Source organism: Mustelus asterias, chromosome 14 (assembly GCF_964213995.1).
Source record: "Mustelus asterias chromosome 14, sMusAst1.hap1.1, whole genome shotgun sequence".
NCBI classification, from domain to species: Eukaryota; Metazoa; Chordata; class Chondrichthyes; order Carcharhiniformes; family Triakidae; genus Mustelus; species Mustelus asterias.
In genome coordinates this window covers 103880968-103904559 of record NC_135814.1, presented here as the reverse complement: position 1 = coordinate 103904559, position 23592 = coordinate 103880968, and the positions used below count along the sequence as shown (strand labels likewise).

Genomic DNA, 23592 nt, shown 5'->3' with positions numbered 1-23592 from the left:
CATATTTACCCCGCTAATCCCCCTGACGCTAAGGGTCAATTTATCATGGTCAATCCACCTAACCCGCACATCTTTGGACTGAGAGAGAAAATTGGGGCACCAGGAGGAAACCCATGCAGACACGGGGAGAACGTGCAAACTTCACACAGACAGTGACCCGAGGCTAGAATTGAACCCGGGCCCCTGGCGCTGTGAGGCAGCAGTGCTAACCACTGTGCCACCGTGCCGTCCTCGGTGAGCTTCCCATTTCTGATCATCATTCAGCAACCGCTTCTCAGCTAAAAGTGTGTGTGGAGATCAGTTAGTGGCAGGATCAAGTCTGGCAGTGTTACCCCAGTAGTTACCGTGGTGATGTGAAGGAGAACAACAGGCACCAGAGAAAAGATTTGACAGTCTCGAGACGTGGCAAGCGAAATTATAATCATGATTACTGATCGATATCTGTTTCCAGTTTGAAGTAAGCACCCTCTTGGTATAGCCTGAGTTAATGGTATAAGTTCAGAGTGTCTGGATAATGCAGCTTCCTCTCAGCTTGCGGATATTCTCTCCTACAGCCTTGTGTTGCAATTGTTATAAGCATGGTTCTTGCGTGATTGAAACTTTAACTAACTGCTCAACAAGCTTTCTCGCCCCAGCTAACGTTCTCGTTTGTGTTAATCCTTCTTTTACACCCTCCCCTAAGGCTCTGCTGGTACCCCTCCACCACCCACCACGCCTAATCCTACTTCAGTTCCTGTTCCTCCTACTCCTGCCTCTGCTCCAGTTCCTGCTTCAACTCAAGGTCCTGTTCCTTCTGCAACCCCTACCCATGTTCCAACACTGACCCCAGACTCCGTAGCAGGAGCTCAGCCCTTTGCTGATGGCTTCATCTCACCATCTCTCCCTGCTGTCTCTTCCGCTCCTACTGCAGGTGAGTCTCTTCTTTCTCTCTGGCTCTCTCGCTTTCTCAGCACAGTTGTTTCTCAGGCAGTCTTGCAGTAAATTCTACACCTAACTGACTCCGACCTGCTTTAAAAAGGTAACGCAGCAACACCTATAACAAATAAAGATTTAGAGATGATGCATCTTATTCATATAAAGCCAGCAAGGATGGTTGGAGACAGCAATTAGTATCGGGGCCTTCATGGAATCATAGAATCCCTACAGTACAGAAGGCGGCCGTTCGGCCCATCAAATCTGCATCGACCACAATCCCACCCAGGCCCTATTCCCATAACCCCACACATTTACCCTGCTAATCCCCTGACCTAAGGTCAGTTTAGCATGACCAATCAACCGAACCCGCATATCTTTGGAGTGTGGGAGGAAACCGGAGTACCCGGAGGAAACCCATGCAGACACGAGGAGAATGTGCAGACTCCGCACAGACAGTGACCCAAGGCCAAATTCAACCTGGGTCCATGTCGCTGTGAGGCAGCAGTGCTAACCATTGTGCCACTGTGCCAACTTGAACCTTCCCCGTGCCAGTTCAGGTTCCGCTGAGCATTAGTCTCCAGTGGTGCCCTCCAGTTCACTTGGTATTTGTAATAGTGTGTGACATGGGAAGCATATTGGGCCTAAACTGTAGGGGGAAGCAGTTCTACCGTCATTCTCCCACATCTTCCCTGCTCCACATCTTTCTCAATTCTTTTAGCAGCGATTCTTGTTAGTCTATGAAACCAACTATACAGAGCCTTGACCTGACCGTCTCTGGTGTACTACATTCTGCTTTGCATCTTGATCCTCAGAAAAAAATAGATAGACCTTTTAAAGTGCCGATTCACCAGAATAACATCCAGAGTTTAAAAGGATTAAAAACTGTGGGGGGAGGGCCTGGGTGGGATTGTGGTCGGTGCAGACTCGATGGGCCGAATGGCCTCCTTCTGCACTGTAGGGTTTCTATGTCTATGTTAAGATCGGATTTCACAAACTTGTCCTGCATTCCTTTGAGGTTTGAAGGTTGGATCTAATCATGTTCTTAGAAAATTATACAGGATCATAGACTCATAGATTCCCTATAGTGCAGAAGGAGGCCATTCAGCCCATTAAGCCTGCACCGACCACAATCCCACCCATGCCCTATCCCTGTAACCCCATGTATGTACCCTAGCTAGTCCCTCTGACTAAAGAGCAATTTAGTATACCCAATCAGTCTCACCGCACATCTTTGGACTATGAGAAGAAACTGGAGCACCCAGAGGAAATCCACGCAGACACGAGGAGAATGTACAAACCCCATACAGTCATGCAAGGCTGGAATTGAACCCTGGTTCCTGGCGCTGTGAGGCAGCAGTGTTAATTACAGTGCCCCCGTGCCACCCTATATCTAGTGACAAGAAAACGTTGACATTATTTGGTGATTGGGAAGACTGTGGCGTAGTGGTAATGCCCCAGGACTCGAACTCCAGACGGCCAGGCTGATGCTCTGGGGACATAGGTTCAAATCCCATCATGGCAGCTGGTGGAGTCTAAATTCAATTAATAAAACCTGGAATATAAAGCTTGTCCCAGAACTATCATCAGTTGTTGTAAAACCCATCCCGTTCAATAATGTCCTTTGGGGAAGGAAACTGCCAGTGACATCCCATGAAGGAATAAAGAAAAAGAAAGAACGCAGCAAGATTTTCACTTAAGAGTGCTGAAAGCTCTCCAGTGGCTGAGACATTAATCTCCTCGCCCTGACTCATTCACGGTAGAATCCTGGTCTTCATTTGATCTTTGGCCTGTGCTAAGCACAGCTCTGGTCATGCTAAAGATGCTACAGGTCACCTTGAGACAAGGAGAGAGCCTTGTCAGATGTGCAAATGTGGATTTATCAATCATGTTGTTTTAAGATTCCCCCTCTCTGGTTGGGTTCCTCTAGGAAATCTGCCGTCCTTACCCGGTCTGGTCTACATGTGACTCCAGAGCCACAGCAATGTGGTTGACTCTCAACTGCCCTCGGGCAACTAGGGATGGGCAATAAATGCTGGTGTGGAGATGCCGGCGTTGGACTGGGGTAAACACAGTAAGAAGTCTCACAACACCAGGTTAAAGTCCAACAGGTTTATTTGGTAGCAAAAGCTACCTCAAGGCTTTTGCTACCAAAAAAACCTGTTGGACTTTAACCTGGTGTTGTGAGACTTCTTACAATAAATGCTGGCCAGCCAGCGATGCCCATGTCCCACGAATGAATAAAAAAAATTTTAAAACTTAGACCCGCAGGGACCTTGGGGAGCTGCTTTACCATGTTCAATATTTCCAGGCTTGAGTCAGTTTATAGTTTGTCCATGTCAAAACTGCCTGCGAAGCACATTTTCCATTGCCTTTATTTGGCTGCATTGCAGTGAGTACGAATGAGGTGAGTCTTTCTAAGCAGGCGGTGGATTTGCAGGTCTCATGTGGGAATGCCTTTGTCTCTATCAGGACTTGTCCTCAGCTCTGTCTGGTGGAATTAGGGAGGGGCCCATGTGTCGTGTATGTGGTGTCGGTCTCTTTGAGAGTACAGCGGAATTGTGTCACCTGGGAACTGAGAGTGAGTGATCACACCAGAGAGAGAGGGCCCTCTCTCAGGCATTTTACTTCTGGAACCATGTTGTAAGCATGTAGAACTGGGGCCCTGCTCGGATCGGGAGCTTGAGTCTTTACATGCTTACAACACGGTTCCAGAAGTACAATGCCCGAGAGAGGACTCTCGTTCTCTCTTTCAGTTCCATTTGGTCCCTCAAATCAGGTGACACGCTTCCACTGTACTGTCTTAAAGAGACCGACAGCATGTACACACCATGTGACTCACTTGTTGAGAGTCCCATGAAGAATTCAACTGCAGCAGAGTAGCCAGTCTTTCAGCTGTATTTCATGTGACACCGGTTTTAGTTGTTTATGTATATAGTTTAAATCAAGCTGGTGCTCGGATCTGTTGATTTTCTTCATGGTGGGGTGATTAGTCTCAGGAAACGATTCAATTGGGTAAGGGTTGTACCAAAAAGTCATCCATGAGATGTTTAACCAAGGCCCTGTTTGTCTCTCGGGTGGATAAAGTATCCAATGGCACCATTTGAAGAAGAATGGTGGCGTCCTCTAGGTGTCCTGGCCGAGATTTATTCTTCAACCGGTGTCACAAACAGATTGCATAGAATTTACAGCAATGAAACAGGCCATTCAGCCCATTTGCTTTGTGCCTGAAGTGGTGTCAAGCACAGGAATCTGGCCAGCACACATCTAGTCATTTTCTCTTTGTGGAATCTCGCTGTGTGTAAATTGACTGTTGCGGTTACGACAGTCCCTACCTTTCAAAGGTTCGTTGACTTGTAAACGCGATGGGAAGTCTTGAGGCTGCGAAGACGCGCTAGCAATGCAACTTCTGATTCATCTGTAGGGCTTTGTCAAAAGACCACTTACTTATTCAATCTTTTTTCCCTCCCTCAAATGTTTCAGGGCACACTCCTCAGTTCTACAGCATGAATCGACCAGTGCAGCGGCAGAATCCTACCACTATAGGAGGATCACTACCCGGCTACAGACGCCCACCATCCATGACCTCACAGGGCAATGTCCAGAATCAAGTCAATGGGGGCCCGTACTACAGTCAGAACCAGGCAACTGAATCGAGAGGTAAAGACGGCCTCGGCCAGTCCCACTTAAGGTCCTAACAGTCCTCCACAAATAACTCTGGGGTCTCTGGGAACTGTAGGTGCTCCCATTCCATTCTCAGCACTAGGACTGAGTGTGCAAATGGATATTCTGTTCCCATTCAGAGAGAAACTGAAACTTATTCAATTTGGTCATTGTGTGAGTCTCAATCTATCCCAATATTTTCCACAGTTGTGTGCTAACAGCCCAGTGGCCTTGCCAAACGGGGACAGACAACAGAGCTATCATTCTTTTAACTGTTGCTTTGTATCCTCATCATGAAGGTATTGCAGAACAAACTCAACTGTACTTGTTGTAACCTGAGAACTAAAATCTGACTTATCTATTATAAAGCTGTGTTATAAACCGGGCCCCTGATCTCAGCTGTAGCCTTTTATAAAACTCTATTATGACCAAGGATCTAGAACCTGGCTGTACTTTCTTATAAAGTTGTTGCAACCAGTATCACAGAGTTTAGCCGAACCTTATTATAAAGGTGTCAAACCAGGGCTGAAATGGCTGCACCCAATCTTAGCCACGGTTCTTTCAGTCCACCTTGGATTTGGGAGTGGTACCGGAGAACCGGATGGTTGGTTGTGACAAAGAAGAGAGCCAGCTAAACCTGGTAACTACAGGCCAGTCAGCGGAACGCAGCTGGTATAAAACCTTTGGGACAATAATCAGGGACAAAATGAATTGTCGCTTGGAAAAGCACGGGTTAATAAAAGACAATCAACACCAGTTTGTTAAAGGCAAATAACAAACTTGATCGAGTTAATTCAGGAAGTGGCTCAGAGGGTGGATGAAGGTAGTGTGGTTGATGTTGGACTTCAAAAAGGCATCTGAAAGCATGCCGACTTGTTGTTATTTGATGTCCATGGGGTGAAAGGGCCAGTGAGCATGGAAAATAAATTGGAACAGAAAGCAGAGAGGCAGGGTGGACAGATATGTAATAGATGCAAATATTCAGTGGTGTTCACCAAGGGTTGATATTAGGATCACTCTTTTATATATTAATCATCAGGATTTGGGTTGAAATGATCAAACAGAGAAAATGCTGGAAAATCTCAGCAGGTCTGGCAGCATCTGTAAGGAGAGAAAAGAGCTGATGTTTCGAGTCCAGATGATCCTCTGTCAAAGCTAAAAGGCAAAGAGAGTGGGAGATATTTATACTGCAGAGGGAGAGAATGAAAGATGAGACATAGCCACAGAAACCAGGGGAAAGGCTGCTAATGGCAGCCCATAGAGAGAATAGAAGGTGTGAATGGCCAAACGGCAGAGAAGCTAAAATCAGAGGGTGAACTGTGACAGATGAAGATCTGGGAGGAGGGGGGGAGGTGGATGGGAGAGAGGTAAAATTGAGAAAAAAGGGGGGAAAGGGAAACAAAGGGGGAGAAAAGTGGGGATAAAATAGAGGGAAAGAGTGGGGGAAAGAAAAATAAAGAAAATCAATAAAGAAATAAAAGATGGAGAACAGTTAAAAACAAAGGGGTGGAGGTGGGGTGGAGCTAATCATCTGAAGTTGTTGAACTCGATGTTGAGGCCGGAAGGTTGTAAAGTGCCTCGCCGGAAGATGAGATGCTGTTCCTCCAGTTTGCGTTGAGCTTCACTGGAACATTGCAGCAGGCCAAGGACATGGGAGCAGCATCCTGTATTAAAATGGCAGCAACCGGAAGGTCCTGATTGCGCACAGACTTTTATCCAGAATTTACAGGGAATTGACACATTTTGCATGGAAAAATGAGGAGAGGCGATATAAACAGAACAGTGCAATTTTAAATGAGCCGAAACTCCTGAGGTATATTTGAAAGTGGCAGTCATGTTGAGAAGGCTGTACATGGGATTACATAGTATATATGGCACAGAAACTGGCCATTTGGCCCACCCAGTCCATGCTGTTAATGCTCCACTTGAGCCTCCTATCTTTTCTCATCTAAATCTATCATTGTAACCCCCATTCCCTTCTTTCTCATGTGTATGTTTAGTTTCCGCTTACATGTATCTATTCCGTTTGCTTTAACCACTACCTTTGGCAGCAAGTTCCACATTCTCACAACTCTGTGGATAAAGGAAGTTTCTTCTGCATTCCTTACTGTATTTCTTGGTGATTATTTTCCATTGATGGCACCTAGTTATGCTCTTCCCCTTCTTTCAGTAACTATCAAAACCTTTTCTAAATTTACAGACCTCTGTTAGGTCACCTCTCGGCCTTCAAGAAAAAGGTGATCCAGCCTGTCGATCCTTTTGTGAGATGTATACTCACAAATTTCTGGTATCAGCCCTGTAAACCTTCTTTGCACCCTCTCCAGTGCCTCTGTATCCTTCTAATAATATCGCAACCAAAACTGCTGACAGTACTCGAAGTGTGATCTCACTAAGGTTCAGTACAGGTTTAGCATAACTTTCCTACCTTTCAATTCTCTCCTTCTGGGAGTAAAGCTTAGTGCCGTGCATGGTTTGCTTTGTTTTAATGTCCTTACTAACCTGTGGTGTAACGTTTAGTGATTGGCATATTTGTACTTCAAGATCCCTTTTGTCTATTTGTCTCACCTCGACTCAAACATTCCAAGTAATAAGTGACTTCCCAATTTTCCCAACAAGGATGTGCCACCTCATATTTATCTGTGCTGAAGAGAATTTGCCAATTATTTGCCCATTCTTTAAGTTTATGAATGTCCTCCTGTAGTTTGTTGCAGCCCTCCTCAATATTAACTTCTCACCTCCACTACCGCGCCCCCCCCCCCCCAAACGCCCGTGCCAGTTTTGTGTCATCCGCAAATTTTGAAACTGTGTTCAGTTCTGGGTACCAAACTTTAGATAGGAGGTCAAAACGTTGGCAAAGTGAGTTATGAGAATGGGATTTCAGTTATGTGGAGGAACTAGAGAAGTCGGGGTTGTTCTCCTTGTAGCAAAGAAGGTTAAGGAAAGATTTAGTAAGACGCGTTATGGTGTTTTGTAAGAGCAGGATAGGCAGGTGAACAAACAAAACATATTGAAGGAAATTTGCAAGAGAACCAAAGGGGAAATGTTTTAACACGGAGAAAGTAATTGTGATTTAGAATGTGTCTAAAAGGGTGCTGAAAGGGACCAGCAGATTCAGTAATAACTTTCAAAACACTTGGAAAAGAAACGTTTGCAGGACCCTTTGCACAGAGCAGGGATTTGGGACCATTTGAATAACTCTTCAAAGAGCTGGCACAAGCATGATGGGCTGAATGGCTGCCCTCTGCACTGTCTGATTCAATAAAGGGAGCCTGAAGTCCAGCTGTACTGTATTAAATGTGCTGTAGGCAGTTTTCCATTGTAAACATGAACACAGGCATTTCCAATGGAAAAGGTCAACACAGAGTGTGAAACAAAAACTTAACAAGTGTGCAGACAGCTAGTTCATGCAGGCATAAGAATTTTAATACCAGTGGATGTATGAAAAGAAACTTAGACCTTATCTGCTGGCTTTTACAACCTGATAACTAGCAGGGGTTATTGAGTTGTTGAGAAGCACAGTGAAATTGCACCCAATCTTAGGAAACCAGCAACAATTGAAATTCTCCTCGCCATGACCCCCAACTGTTCTGCATCACTGACACACAATACCTGAACAGTGACTTTATAAAGGGCCAAGCTAGCAAATAAACATTGCACCTGTGCTTCAGATTCCAGAGTGTCCTCAGGGAGCTCTGTGGGACATTGGCTGGTAGGGAAATTGATGAGTCTGTGGGAGGGGGAATTAATATCACTGTTAAACAGTCGTGAAGTCACCCAGTCCAGATGCATTGGTTTAATGTGCTCCTGACATTGATCAGTGTGTGTCTATGAGCAGCCATTCCTTTTGATTACCTCTGGTTGTGAAAGCTTTGCCCTCCACCTGGCTTTGCGCCTGATGTGGGTTTATCGATGCAGCTTGCAGACGTGTGCTTGTTTTGCTTGTAAATGCTTTCTCTGCTGCTTCTCATGGGTGTTTGTTCCCCTCCTTTCCCTCATTCCTGTGTCTGCTCTCCTGTGCAGCGCCACTGGCTCCACCCCCACCTTCTATTCTGCAGGTTACACCACAGCTGCCGCTGATGGGCTTCGTGGCCAGAGTTCAAGATAACAGTAAGTCCACGCTTTCCACCCTCTCTATCGTGGGAAACCGGGCTCTCTGTACCCACACAGCTTCTGTAAAAACATTACACCAAGACAGAACATGAAGCACACAAAACACTGTCAGCCTATCCAACACCCTGCACATACCAAGGCAAGTGCAACTCACATCTAAACTGTCATGTTAAACATTGTAAGAAGTCTCACAACACCAGGTTAAAGTCCAACAGGTTTATTTGGTAGCAAATACCATAAGCTTTCGGAGCACTGCTCTTTCGTCAGATGGAGTGGATATCTGCTCTCAAACAGTGCAAACAGACACAGAAATCAAGTTTCAGAATACTAATTAGAATGCGAATCTCTACAGCCAGCCAGGTCTTAAAGGTACAGACAATGTGGGTGGTGGGAGCATTCAACACAGGTTAAAGAGATGTGTATTGTCTCCAGACAGAACAGCTAGTGAGATTCTGCAAGACCAGGGGGAAAGCTGTGGGGGTTACTGATAATGTGACATAAATCCAACATCCCGGTTTAGGCCGTCCTCATGTGTGCGGAACTTGGCTATCAGTTTCTGCTCAGCGACTCTGCGCTGTCGTGTGTCGTGAAGGCCGCCTTTAAGACCTGGCTGGCTGTAGAGATTCGCATTCTAATTAGTATTCTGTAACTTGATTTCTGTGTCTGTTTGCACTGTTTGAGAGCAGGTATCCACTCCATCTGACGAAGGAGCAGTGCTCCGAAAGCTTATGGTATTTGCTACCAAATAAACCTGTTGGACTTTAACCTGGTGTTGTGAGACACCTTACTGTGCTTACCCCAGTCCAACGCCGGCATCTCCACATCATGTTAAACATTCACAGGACAGGTACAGTTAGGGTTAGATACAGAGTAAAGCTCCATTTACACTGTCATATTAAACACTTGCAGCCAGATACATGAGGTTAGATGAAGGCATGGGTGATAGGACATGTAGAATCAAGGACCCTCAGAACTATGGCCGCGGTTAAAGCAGAACCAAGCTTTGTCCACTCTGTCCCAACTGTACTTCTGACAACAAAACTTCTCTATCAGTGTGACAGTTTTCTATTGCTCAGGCAAGCTAAACACATTTACCATTGTTGCTGATGATTTTCAGTCTGGGCTGAATTTGAATTAAGGAGCTGAATGTGAGATCCCCGCATCTGACGCACTGCATCACCTCTCCCATGTTTGTGATTAGCTGCAAGCACCCCAATCAGCTTGGTTGACTCAACATGGTCCAGAACGCAGGTGAAAGGCAATGTGTGAACCACTGTTCATCCATTCCTTTTCTGTTTTCTGGCTCTGACAGAGTAGAAAGCTGATTGGAAACCCATTGTGCTTCCTTGTGCAGCTTGTAGACATGTGCAGTGGATTAATTTGGGATATTATTTAATACTCTTTTTCTGGAGTCTTTGAAAATGAACTGCTGCAGTTTAGGTTGATCTGTGCAGCACAGGTTTGCAGGTTTTGAAAGCTGCAGGGAGCTGCAACAGCAAAACTCCCCGATACATAACCTTTTTGGCCGCTCACCATTATATTAGCCCCTTCTCACCTGTCCTCTCCCGAAATCCTCAATGGGCATAGTTCCACTGGCATTACTGGTCCTCCGTTACCTCACCCAAGAAGTCTGTCAAACATTGTTAACTAGCATTCAATTCAACATGAAGGTCCATCTAAACTGCTCTAAAAATGCAACTCTGACCCAATCTTGGATGATAATAGAATCTACAATGCAGAAGGAAGCATTTGACCCATCGAGTGAGCAGCGACAGCAATCCCACCCTGGTCCTATCCCCGTAACACCACATATTTACCCTCTTAGTCCCCCTGACACTAATGGTCAATTTATCATGGCCAATCAACCTAACCTGCTCATCTTTGGAGTGTGGGAGGAAACCCACGCAGACACAGGGAGAACACGCAGACTCCACACAGTGATCCGAGGCCGGAATCGAACCCGGGTCCCTGCTGCTGTGAGGCAGCAGTGCTAACCACTGTGCCACCATGCCGCCCTATGTGTTCAAGCTTCCCAAATCTGTGTCCCTCTTTGCTGGAATACCAGGTTTGAATCCTTCCGATCTGGTTCACAGCATTGAAGTGAATCTCATGCAAGTCACATATGAGCACCGTGCCACCGGTGTCCCTAATGTCCCTGAGTCGCAGGAATAACCTTTTACCTTCCCACATCCTCCGAGTAAAGTTACCAACTTAGTGCGTCGCTGCCACTTGTCCATGCCTCTTGAGAATTTGGATTGGGGCTGTTCAAACTAATGTAAAATTCGAGCTGCCAACAGCAAAGATTTCAACCCTTCAGTCAGTGTATCATATCCCGGAGGATATGCACCATCAAATCGCCATAGCACTTGGCAATCCTGCCTCTTATCTTGGATGGAGAACATGGCGACTTGACAAGGCTGTCACAATCTGGACAATGCAGAGGATTTCAGGATGTTCTGACTCACGTCACGGGAAATATTGTGAGACTGGGGACCATTGAGTAGAGACCGTTTGAAATTGACAGAAGCAAATGTGCTTTCAAAGTAAAATACAAATTGCTGAAAAGTGAAACATTCATGCTGAAGCTTTTTATCTTGCACTCATCAGGACTAATAAAATTCAACAATGTTAAATTTCAAAACGATCGCAACAGTTTATACAACAGACGAAAAGGGTGCTGATTGCTAAGCAAGTTGACTGATTGGCTGAGGTGTCGCTGTGGAGAAAGCAATGGGGGAACAATAGGCTCCCCAATCTCCCAGGTAATTTAGAACGGTCATTTGAAATTTGGCATTCTTGCATTTGTCCTGATGAGTACAAATTGGAAAACTTTTGGAAACACGTCTCTCTTTTTAGCAGTAAAATTAAAATTACTCTGGCAGTGAGAATTTTAGTTACCCTATTAACATTAGCAAAATGTTTTTTTCTATAAATTTGCATAACCTTTTAGGAGTTGGCAGAGAGTTTAATGTAACAAAGATGCAAATGTCCAGCTCGTATAACCTGTGGCAAAGTATAGGTTTAATTGCACGTTGACGCCTTGGCTTACTTGTATCTCTGAGTAGGTAATTTGTGGGTCCAAGCCCTGTACCAGAAATGAGCAAATACTCCAGGTTGACACTCCAGTGCAGTACCGAGGGTGTGCTACATTGTTGGTGGTGCTAATTTTTGCATGAAACATTAAACTGAGATCCCATCTTCCTTCTGGTCTTCAAATGCATGACACTGTTTGAAGATCAGGGATTACTTCGGTCTCCTGGATCAATATTTATCCTCAATCAACACCGAAAAGCAAATTGTGTGGTCACTTGCCTCACTATTCTTTGGCTGCCACATTTCTTTTGTTACTAAACTTCAGAAGGAGTTTGTTGGCGATGAAACGCTACAGGACGTCCCGAGGTCATGAAGGGCGCTAAATAAATGCAAATCCTCTCCTTTAATGTGATCTCAACATTATAGTTTCAGAGGGCTCTACTCCACCGCCACCCCCACCAGCTGAAGAAGTAGTCTTCGACGAATCGCCCCCTCCTCCGCCACCACCAGAGGATTATGAGGAGGAAGAGACTGCAGTGGTAGAGTATAGTGACCCGTATGCAGAGGAGGATCCACCGTGGGCACCCAAGAACTATTTGGAGAAAGGTCAGTGGAACAGGGTGCCCGGAATTTGTGATGTGGTGTCTGATTTTCACGTATTCCTTCTGCACCCCTCTCCCCCATATCCCTCTCACCCGCACCTCCACATCTTGCACTGCCTGTGTCTTCTCAATGATTCCTAACACTGTCATGTTCCTTGATGCAAGATACTGTCCAAGATTCAGCATTACTGTAAGTGTCCCCTATGATCTGGAGTCTTTTCCAGCCAGCTGTCCGGGTAACGATTCGATTCTTGGCTTAGGTCACTGTCTGTGTGGAGTTTGCACATTCTCCCCGTGTCTGCGTGGGTTTCTTCCGGGTGCTCCGGTTTTCTCCCACAGTCCAAAGATGTGTGGGTTAGTGGATTGGCCATGCTAAATTGCCCCTTAGTGTCAGGGGGACTAGCTAGGGTAAATACATGGGGTTATGGGGATAGGGCCTGGGTGGGATTGTGATCAGTGCAGACTCGATGGCCTCCTTCCGCACTGTAGGATTCTAGGATTCTCTAACTGTTGGCGGGATCCCTGGACTCTTGCTGTGCATCAACAACGACTTGAAGAAAATCACAGGATAGTGCATGTAGCACGTCTCTCTATAAAGTGGAATTAATGTGAGCAGACTGTGAACTAACGTCTGACTTGATTTGTTTCAGATAGGTGAATAAACAGCGCACCGCTGCGCTCCTTGTTAAATCAAATGATGAAAGCTGCCGTTCACTTGCTCTGAAATATTGATTCCCAACATGAACTCATTTCCTATATTGTGGACTGGGCTACTGCTGCTAACCAGCTGTTAACACGCACATGGAAATGTGCACAGTGCTCTCAGACTGCAGAACCGACACTCGCTTTTGATTCATTTACTCAAACACATTGTGATTTCAGTATAGTTTGGACCAGGGAGATGCCCAGAGCTACAGCAGTGTGCTTTGTAATTGGTCTCGATCAGAACTGTCAATCAAATTTACTATCCCCAGGCTGGACCTGACTCGGTGATCCGTGCCAAGATCTCTCGGGATGCCCTCTGCAGACAAACATGGGTACATGGCCCAAACCTTTTTGAATCTGCATAGAAACATGGCGATAACATGATGATGGTCCTTCAATATTGAATGGATATGGATGGTTTGAGTTATAAGGAGAGGCTGGATAGACTGGGACTTTTTTCTCTGGAGCGTAGGAGGCTGAGGGATGATCTTATCGAGGTCTATAAAATAATGAGGGGCACAGATCAGCCAGATAGTCAATATCTTTTCCCAAAGGTAGGGGAGTCTAAAACTAGAGGGCATAGGTTTAAGGTGAGAGGGGAGATACAAAAGGGTCCAGAGAGGCAATTTTTACACACAGAGGGTGGTGAGTGTCTGGAAGAAGCTGCCAGAGGCAGTAGTAGAGGCGGGTACAATTTTGTCTTTTAAAAAGCACTTAGACAGTTACATGGGTAAGATGGGTATAGAGGGATATGGGCCAAATGCGGGCAATTGGGACTAGCTTAGGGGTTTAAAAAAAAGAACGGCATGGACAAGTTGGGCCGAAGGGCCTGTTTCCATGCTCTATGACTATGACATGGAATGATATAGATTCTGCAGCATGAAACCTGGCTGTTTAGCCTCTTTGGTCCATGCTGGTATTAATGCTCCATCTGAGCCTCCTCTTCGTCTAACTCTCTCAGCATATTCTTCTATTTCTTTCTTCCCTACGTGTTCATCCAGCTTCCCCTTAAATGCATCTCTACTGTTCATTTCAACTATTCCTTGTGCTGGTAAGTTTCATATTCTTACATTGTTTTAGACATTTCTCCTGAATTCCCTGCTGCATTAATTGGGGACTCTTGAATATTCATGGCCTCAAGGTGTGGTCTCGCCAACAAGTGAAGACATCTTCTCATCGAACTCTCCATTATCTCAAAGATCTCTATCAGGTCACCCTTCACTCTCTCGTCTCAAGTATGAGTCCTATCCTAGTCGGTTTTTCCTCAGTTTTGGAATTATTCTTTCTGAATCATTTTTGCATCTTTGTCAATGTCTCCATGTCAGTTTCATAAAATAGAGACTTTGACAATGGTCGAGGACTTTTTATTGAACGTGATGATCCTGGCCAATTAACACTTTAAACAATCCATTTGGTGCTTGCCTTCGAAGCTCGCCTTGTGGTGCTCCCTCTAGTTAACCCCTCAACAATCAGCTTTACTGTTTACAAATACAATCTTGGATTTAACTCATTCGATACTCTTGGTGTTGGAATACCAAGTACAAGCTTAAAAGGTCAATGCAGACCAAAAGTGCATTATGTTAGACAGCAATGACTTATTAACCCGTACAACATGTCAACTCTAGGTTTCCACAGTATAATTTCACCCATTCTGCCCACACAGTGAATTGGGTGCCATTGGTTTAACCATTGGTGTCACAGAGCAGTCGTGTAAATTCTGAGCAATAGGAAGCTATGTTCCAGTCCATCATTTTCCAGCAGCTGCAGTCATTCTCTTTCGAGAAACAGCATCGCCTGATTACTTTGTGCCTGGACAATTTATTATTCTGTGCAAAATCAAGCATTTTCTGTTGAAAATGAGCAGCGTTATACACTTACCTCAATACCTTATCATGATTGCATTGAATTCTTTCTCCACTCAGTTTTTTTGCTAGCCCCGTCCTCTTTCTCTCCCCATCCTCTCCCTCTCCCTATCCTCTCCCTCTTTCTCTCCCTCTCCCCTTTCTCTCCCTCTCCCCTTCCTCTCCCTCTCCCTCTTCCTCTCCCCTTCCTCTCCCTCTCCCTGTCCCTTCCTCTCCCTCTCCCTTCCTCTCCCTCTCCCTGTCCCTTCCTCTCCCTCTCCCCTTCCTCTCCCTCTCCCTTTCCTCTCTCTCTCCCCTTCTTCTCCTTCTCGCTCTCCCTCCCCTTTCTCAACTTTCTCTTCCTTGTGTTTCAACCTTTGTTGTGATTTTGCCATTTTCATATCCTTCTATTGATGTTACATCACCCGAAAATGGTGCAGTTTACACCAGTTCTCACCAGTTGTTATCAACAAGTTGCAGGCTCTCTGAACAGCTATCAGCCAAGGCTGTCTTTCTGCTCCCCAAGGTTGGCTGAAAAGACCCTCCCCGGATCTTTGGCCTAATTTTAGTGGGAGTGCAGGGATAGAGGAACCCCGGGGTGTATGTTCGCAAATCGTTAAAGGTGACAGAATTGCAAAGGATGTGAACATATAAATAAAAGCGCAGTACAAACACAAGCAAGTGACAATAAACCTGAAGAAAACTAGAAGGACCGATCCAGAATAGTCCCACTAACACCTCCTCTTTCCCAAAGCCCGGCAGTCGTTTCCATTTCAAGTATTTATCCAATTCCCTCTTTCGCATTCTGACCAAATCTGCTTCCATCACTCTCACAGGCAGCCCATTCCAGATCATTATAACTCGCTGTGAAAAAATCACATTCTCATCTACCTCCTGGTTCTTTCGATTATCTTCAATTTGTGTCCTCTGATTACGGACACTTCTTCGGCTGGAGACAGCTTTCATTATTTACTCGATAAAAACCATTCAACAATTTGAACACCTTTGTTAAATCTCCTTCTCTGTTCTCGGAAGGACAAACCCGGCTTCTCCGATCTCTCCGTACAGGCTCAAGTCCCATATCCTTGGGATCATTTAAGTAAACATCGCTGCACGATTCCTATTGGACACAACACTCCAGATGTAGCCAAACCAGTGCTTTATAAAAGTTCACTGTCACTGTACTGTTCTTTTATTTATATGTTAACATCCTTCCTCTGTCGGGGAAAGGGCAGGAAAGTGGACGCGAGGAATGTCGGATCAGCCATGATCCTATTGAATGGTGGAGCAGACCAGAGGGCCAAATGGCCTGCTCCTGTTCCTATTCCTTATAGTCTATGGTCTTTGCTCAGTTTCCCCTTAATCTAAGTCTTCATCATCTCCAGAAACAATTACTGCACAACACACTGCTTACTGGTCTCCCATCGTCCTGCTCTATACACTTTAATCTGTCCAAAACTCGGACCTATCCTGAACCGTGTGCTTTCCTGAACCCAGTGCCCCTGAATATTGCTGGCCTATTCCTCAACACATCACATTTCAATTCCTTACCCCTGTCTATAAGAAGAAGGCTCAGCAGTGCCTATACTTCCTGAGGAGGCTAAAGAGAGCCAACCTGTCCCCCCAGCTTCTCTCAAACTTCTACCAGTGCACAATAGAGAGCATCTTGTCGAACTGTATTATGATGTGAAATGGCAGTCACTCCATTTCTGACCGGAAAGTTCTGCAGCGGGCAGTCAAAACTGTCCCAATACATCATCGGCACCCAGCTACCAGCATCCAGTACATTTATCACAAACACTGTCTGTGGAGATCTCTCAGCACCACCAGAGATCCCACCCATACACTATTTGCCCCTCTGCCATCTGGGAGCCCGTACGACCAGGCTGAGGAACAGCTTCTTCCCCAGAGCTGTTACCCAGCTTAACTCCATTCTTTAACATATTCCCCAGCCGATGGGTATTGTGCAATGCATGTATTTACTTAATGACTATGGCACTATTTTATAATGACTACTGTATTTGTTTTATTTATAGAATCATAGAATCCCTACAGTGCAGAAGGAGGCCACTCGGCCCATCAAGTCTGCACCGACCACAATCCCACCCAGGCCCTATTCCCATAACCCCACATATTTACCCTGCTAATGCCCTCCTAACACTAGGGTCAATTTAGCATGGCCAATCAACCTAACCCGCACATCTTTCAGACTGTGGGAGGAAACCGGCAAACCTGGAGGAAACCCGCGCAGACATGGGGAGAACGTGCAAACTGCACACAGAAAGTGACCCAAGCCAGGAATCGAACCCGGGTCTCTGGCGCTGTGAGGCAGCAGCGTTAACCACTGTCCTTTGTATCTTGGGAGCCTGCAAGTTCACTTTTCAGTGTATTTGTATTTGTGCACTATACAGTGACAATAAAGTTGAATTGAATTAAATTGAATAAATCTCTCTGTGGTTTACCCCACCCTACCTCTGTAATTCACCTCTTAGTCTATCTTTTCCCAAGTGTTCCACTAATCTCCAACTCTTTCCCCCACTGTTGGTGGCAGAGCTTCCAGCTGCCTTGGTGCTTCTTGGTGGAACATCCTTCCTAAACTTACCCTCACACCTCTCTCACCTTTAAAACCCTGCTCTTTGACCACAACTTCAATCACTCACCTCTCCCCATTTCTCCTCCCCAGGTTTGACTTTACTTACATCTATTTGTGAAATTCCTTGGGACATTTACATTAATATTACTTTTACATTGAACACAATATAATCTGAGTTATTATTCAATCAGGGGACTGTGGCCAGCTTCCAGACGAAGGTTACAACAGGCACTTCTAGTAGAACAAGGGCAATATTATGGGGAATTGGGAATGGACAGTAAATGCTAGCCTGGCCAGCGATGCCCATGTCCTGTGAAAGAATAAAAGAAAAACTCCCTGACCCAGTAGTGCTAGTAAGAAGTTTAACAACTGTGTTTACCCCAGTCCAACGCCGGCATCTCTACACCAGTAGTGCTATGCATAGCTTCATTTTAATAGCATCGTCCATCTAACGACCTGGGAACTGAGATAGCCTCTTCCCCTAATGACAGGGCTTTCCCCCCTCACCGTGAGAACTAAGAAAGCCCCTGCTCTAATGACAGGGTCCTCCCCTTCCTCGTGGTTAGGTATAGATTTGATCTGATTTGATTTGATTTATTATTGTCACATGTATTAGTATACAGTGAAAAGTATTGTTTCTTGCGCGCTCTACAGACAAAGCATACCGTTCATAGAGAAGGAAAGGAGAGAGTGCAGGATGTAGTGTTACAGTCATAGGTAGGGTGTAGAGAAAGATCAACTTTCGCACGGTAGCACAGGGGCGGCACGGTAGCACAGTGGTTAGCACTGCTGCTTCACAGCTCCAGGGACCTGGGTTCGATTCCCGGCTCGGGTCACTGTCTGTGTGGAGTTTGCACATTCTCCTCGTGTCTGCGTGGGTTTTCTCCGGGTGCTCCGGTTTCCTCCCACAGTCCAAAGATGTGCGGGTTGGGTTGATTGGCCATGATAAAATTGCCCCTTAGTTTCCTGAGATGTATAGGTTAGAGGGATTAGTGGATAAAATATGTAGGGATATGGGGGTAGGGCCTGGGTGGGATTGTGGTCGGTGCAGACTCGATGGGCCGAATGGCCTCTTTCTGCACTGTAGGATTCTGTGAACTTAATGCAAGGTAGGTCCATTCAAATGTCTGATGGCCTAAGGATCGCCAAATTTGTAAGAAATTAAACTAGAGCATTGTTAGAGAGTTTAAAAACGTTGGAATGAAGTTTTAGAAGCACAGAACGAGAGTAAAAGATAGAATTAGAAGGTATGCTGGGCACAGCTTGCAAGAAGTTGCCACACTCCGGCGCCATCTTGAAAAAGTACGATGAGTATTCGATGGATAATTGGCCCATGAACTTCCACTATTGTTTAGATTGAACATTGAGGAAAGAACAGAGGCTGCTTCAGAGATTCTTTTACTTGTTATAGAGTGTCCAGATTGAGTCACTGTGCCTGTGCTAATTGTTGCTCTTCTCTGTTCACAGTGGTCGCGATCTATGATTATTCAAAAGACAAAGAGGACGAACTATCCTTCCAGGAAGGCGCCATCATTTACGTGTTGAAGAAGAATGATGATGGCTGGTATGAAGGGGTGATGAATGGTGTGACCGGTCTGTTTCCAGGCAACTACGTGGAATCCATCATGCATTATGCGGAGTGAGCCGCTGGAGGCAGCCCCCCGGCAGCTGTCCCTCTCCTGCTGGTGCACTGTCGCACCCTTGGCTTCCTGTCGTGCTGGAAAAGGCACAAGCTGAAATGAAGGATTTGAGTAAATGATGCACACAAAAAAACAACCTTTTATTCAACTAGGATGGAGTGAAGTGACGTTGTCTCTCAGGAGTCTGTCATTCCTGCTGCCGGTGTCAGCTCCGAGGGCTGTTGAACTCGTTGTGAAATGAGCTCTCTCTGTATCTGTCTCATGCACATAGCACACTGCCTGTCTATCTGCCGCTCACACACAATCTCTTGCACACACGCACACAATCTCTCACACACACAAACACACAATCTCTCACACACACAAACACACACAATCTCTCGCACACACAAACACACACAATCTCTCGTATACACACACACACACAATCTCACACACACAATCTCACACACACACAATCTCTCTCACACACACACACAATCTCTCACACACACAAACACACAATCTCTCACACACAAACACACAATCTCTCGTATACACACACACACACAATCTCACACACACACACACACAATCTCTCACACACACACACACACAGTCTCTCACACACAAACACACAATCTCACACACACACACAATCTCTCGCACACACACTCACAATCACGCACACAATCTCTCGCACACACACAAACTCACACACACGCACACACAATCTGTCACAGGCACACACACAATCTCACACAATCTCTCACACACACACAAACTCACACACGCACACACAATCTTTCACACACAATCTCTCACACGCACATACACAATCTCACACACTAACACACAATCTCACACACACACAATCTCTCACACACACACAATCTCTCACACACAATCTCACACACACACAATCTCTCACACACACACAATCTCTCACACACACACATGCACACACACAATCACACACACATTAACTCACACAAACACACCGCAAATTCTCTCACCCACACTCTCTCCATCTTTCAGGCATGCACGCACCACACTCCCATTCACACAAACTCTCTCTGCCTTTTTCATATACACCTCCGTGCATACCTCACTCTCTCGCGCGTGCATGCCCACACACACACACTCTCTCTCTCTCTCTCGCTCACTCGCTCGCTCTCTCTCTCACTCGTTCTCTCTGTCTCGCTCTCTGTAATGCAGTCATTGAGGTGTTAGGGGTTGACCGATACCACCGTTACTACAGGGCAAGTCCCTCACCAGGTAATGGTCCAAACAAAATGCCTCTGTAATGGTGCTTCCATGTTCTGAATTAAGCTGTTCACCCTCTCAATTGCAATCTGCCAGGAAAGCATCCAGACGATAGAGGCTCAAGAAGCTAGTCAGCTGGAGAGTGGATGTGTAAAGCAGTCACATTAGAGTACTGTTGTACAGAGTATCCCGGAGCACAGTTCCTGCCTATCCTTCGCTTGTCTGCCAATATGGATACCACAATTTCACTAAAGTTTGGTTTTCATCTGTAGCTGAGCGAAACAGTGACAAGTACCATCCTAGTTTCTGCCCTTCCAAACGTGGGTGGTGTCTGGAGAGAGCAATTTGAGCTGTAAACCATTTGGATACCATACTGGCAGGCACGAATCTGTCTCTGAATGACACTGGTGGGGACAGGTCTGTCACTGTATAACACTGGGGTACAGTACTGGTGGGGATGGGTCTGTCACTGTATAACACTGGGGTACAGTACTGGTGGGGTCGGGTCTGTCAGTGTATAACACTGGGGTACAATACTAGTGGGGACAGGTCTGTCACTGTATAACATTGGGGTACAGTACTGGTGGGGACGGGTCTGTCACTGTATAACACTGGGGTACAATACTAGTGGGGACAGGTCTGTCACTGTATAACATTGGGGTACAGTACTGGTGGGGACAGGTCTGTCACTGTATAACACTGGGGTACAGTACTAGTAGGGACAGGTCTGTCACTGTATAACACTGGGGTACAATACTGGTGGGGACAGGTCTGTCACTGTATAACACTGGGGTACGATACTGGTGGGGACGGGTCTGTCACTGTATAACACTGGGGTACAATACTAGTGGGGACAGGTCTGTCACTGTATAACACTGGGGTACAGCACTGGTGGGGCCGAGTCTGTCACTGTTTAACACTGGGGTACAATACTAGTGGGGACGGGTCTGTCGCTGTATAACACTGGGGTACAGTACTGGTGGGGACAGGTCTGTCACTGTATAACACTGGGGTACAATACTAGTGGGGACAGGTCTGTCACTGTATAACACTGGGGTACAGTACTGGTGGGGCCGGGTCTGTCACTGTATAACACTGGGGTACAGTACTAGTGGGGACCGGTCTGTCACTGTATAACACTGGGGTACAGCACTGGTGGGGCCGGGTCTGTCACTGTATAACAATGGGGTACAGCACTGGTGGGGACGGGTCTGTCACTGTATAACACTGGGATACAGTACTGGTAGGGACGGGTCTGTCAGTGTATAACACTTGGGTACAGTACTGGTGGGGACGGGTCTGTCGCTGTATAACACTGGGGTACAGCACTGGTGAAGACGGGTCTGTCACTCTATAACACTGGGATACAGTACTGGTGGGGACGGGTTTGTCACTGTATAACACTGGGGTACAGCACTGGTGAGGACGGGTCTGTCACTGTATAACACTGGGATACAGTACTGGTGGGGCTGGGTCTGTCACTCTATAACACTGGGGTACAGTACTGGTGGGAACGGGTCTGTCACTGTATAACACTGGGCTACAGTACTGGTGAGGACGGGTCTGTCACTGTATTACACTGGGATACAGTACTGGTGGGGCTGGGTCTGTCACTCTATAACACTGGGGTACAGTACTGGTGGGGACGGGTCTGTCACTGTATAACACTGGGGTACAGTACTGGTGGGGACAGTTCTGTCACTGTATAACACTGGGGTACAGTGCTGGTGGGGACGGGTCTGTCACTGATGGGAACCTTGGCATGAGGATTATAGAGTGCAAACGCAGGGAAGGTATGATGAACCTTCATGAAATATTGGAGTATTGTATCAGTGCTGGGCACAGTGAGAATGGCTCCAGGAGTGAGGGTCTTTGATTATGTGCATGTTTTGGAGAAGCTATGATTGTTTTCCATAGTGGTGGGGTGGGCGGTTGTGAGGTGCGGGGGTGCGGGGGGTGGTTTGGGTTCTGATTTGAGAGGGGTGTTGAGGATCATGAGGGGGTCAGGACAGAGTGGAATGAGAAACTGTTAGTAGAGGGGTCGAAGCCTGGACATGGCAGGTTTGAAGTGATTGGCAGAAAGAAAAGCAAAGGCGAGGCAAGGCAGAGCTTCTTTACACAGACCTGAGGTGTACAACCTGGAGGGGACGGTGGAGGCAGATTCCAATGTGGCTTTCAAAAGGGAATTGGATCAGGAGCTGAAAGACTACATGCGAAGAAGAGCGAGTTAAATAGTTCATGCAGAAAGCCAGCATGGACTGAATGACCTCCTCCTGTGCTGTAACCACTCTATGTTGATGGCATTTGTTCATCTTACAAGTTTGGAAAAGGGGAGAGTTTTGTCTCATTACCGTTAGAACCTTACGGTAACATTTTTCCTCAGCTACATACTTTCATCTTAATATCAAATTCATATTTAGCTAAATTAGGGCGAGCACTGGATAACAGAACAGTCGGTGCAATCAGAAAACAGTGAACAATCCCCTGGCTGGAAGGTGCCAGCTGATGTTTTTGCTCTGTGCTGTATTAACACCTCAAACTGGGCAGGAGTTGGGTGACTTACCGTCAGCCTGAACTTGCTAATCCTAATCAATATCCATTGAAACTAATGGAGTGTGTCCTTGGACCAACTGAACTCGTACACTGGGGAGGCGATGGCCTAGTGGTATTATCGCTAAACTATTAATCCAGAAACTCAGCTAATGTTCTGAGGTCCCGGGTTCGAATCCTGCCACGATAGATGGTGGAATTTGAGTTCAATAAAAAATATCTGGAATTAAGAATCTACTGATTGTCGATTGTCGGAAAGACCCATCTGGGTCACTAATGTCCTTTAGGGAAGGAAATCTACCATCCTTACCCGGTCTGGCCTACATGAGACTCCAGAGCCACAGCAATGTGGTTGACTCTCAACTGCCCTGGGGCAACAAGGGATGGGCAATAAATGTTGGCCAACCAGCGACGCCCGTGTCCCACGAATGAATTTTTAAAAAGTTGCAAAGCTGAGACAGGTGGGCACCCAGGGGAAGGAACCATGTTGGCAGAGTGGGGGGGTGGGATTTGAGAATGGGCACAGTGTAAGCAAGGGTCATTTCAAAACAATGAATCCATTAGCAAACCGAGTTTCATCATTCTATAGCACAGTAGCTAACTGAGGAGTGGGGGCCTGGTTCGGTAAATTTATCCTTGGTTATAAATGGCTCTTCCCTGCAGTTGGAGGAGGTCAGTCAGCAAACGGTTGGGAATCA

General features: G+C 46.1%; 1 protein-coding gene across 10 annotated transcripts in view; it reads left to right on the top strand.

Moving 5' to 3' along the window:
• The window catches only part of LOC144503931 (abl interactor 2), a 140816-nt gene extending 121454 nt beyond the window's left edge, over positions 1-19362 (top strand). For 3 of the 10 annotated variants that reach the window (XM_078229068.1, XM_078229066.1, XM_078229065.1), the window contains 5 exons: positions 683-910; positions 4396-4572; positions 8596-8682; positions 12145-12324; positions 18927-19362. In XM_078229068.1, the coding sequence (XP_078085194.1) occupies positions 683-910; positions 4396-4572; positions 8596-8682; positions 12145-12324; positions 18927-19102 (848 nt within the window). In that variant the 3' untranslated portion in view covers positions 19103-19362. The remainder of the gene's footprint in view (positions 1-682; positions 911-4395; positions 4573-8595; positions 8683-12144; positions 12325-18926) is intronic. The other 7 variants (XM_078229069.1, XM_078229073.1, XM_078229070.1 and 4 more) reach the window with 3 other exon arrangements.
• Positions 19363-23592: the final 4230 nt, after the last annotated feature.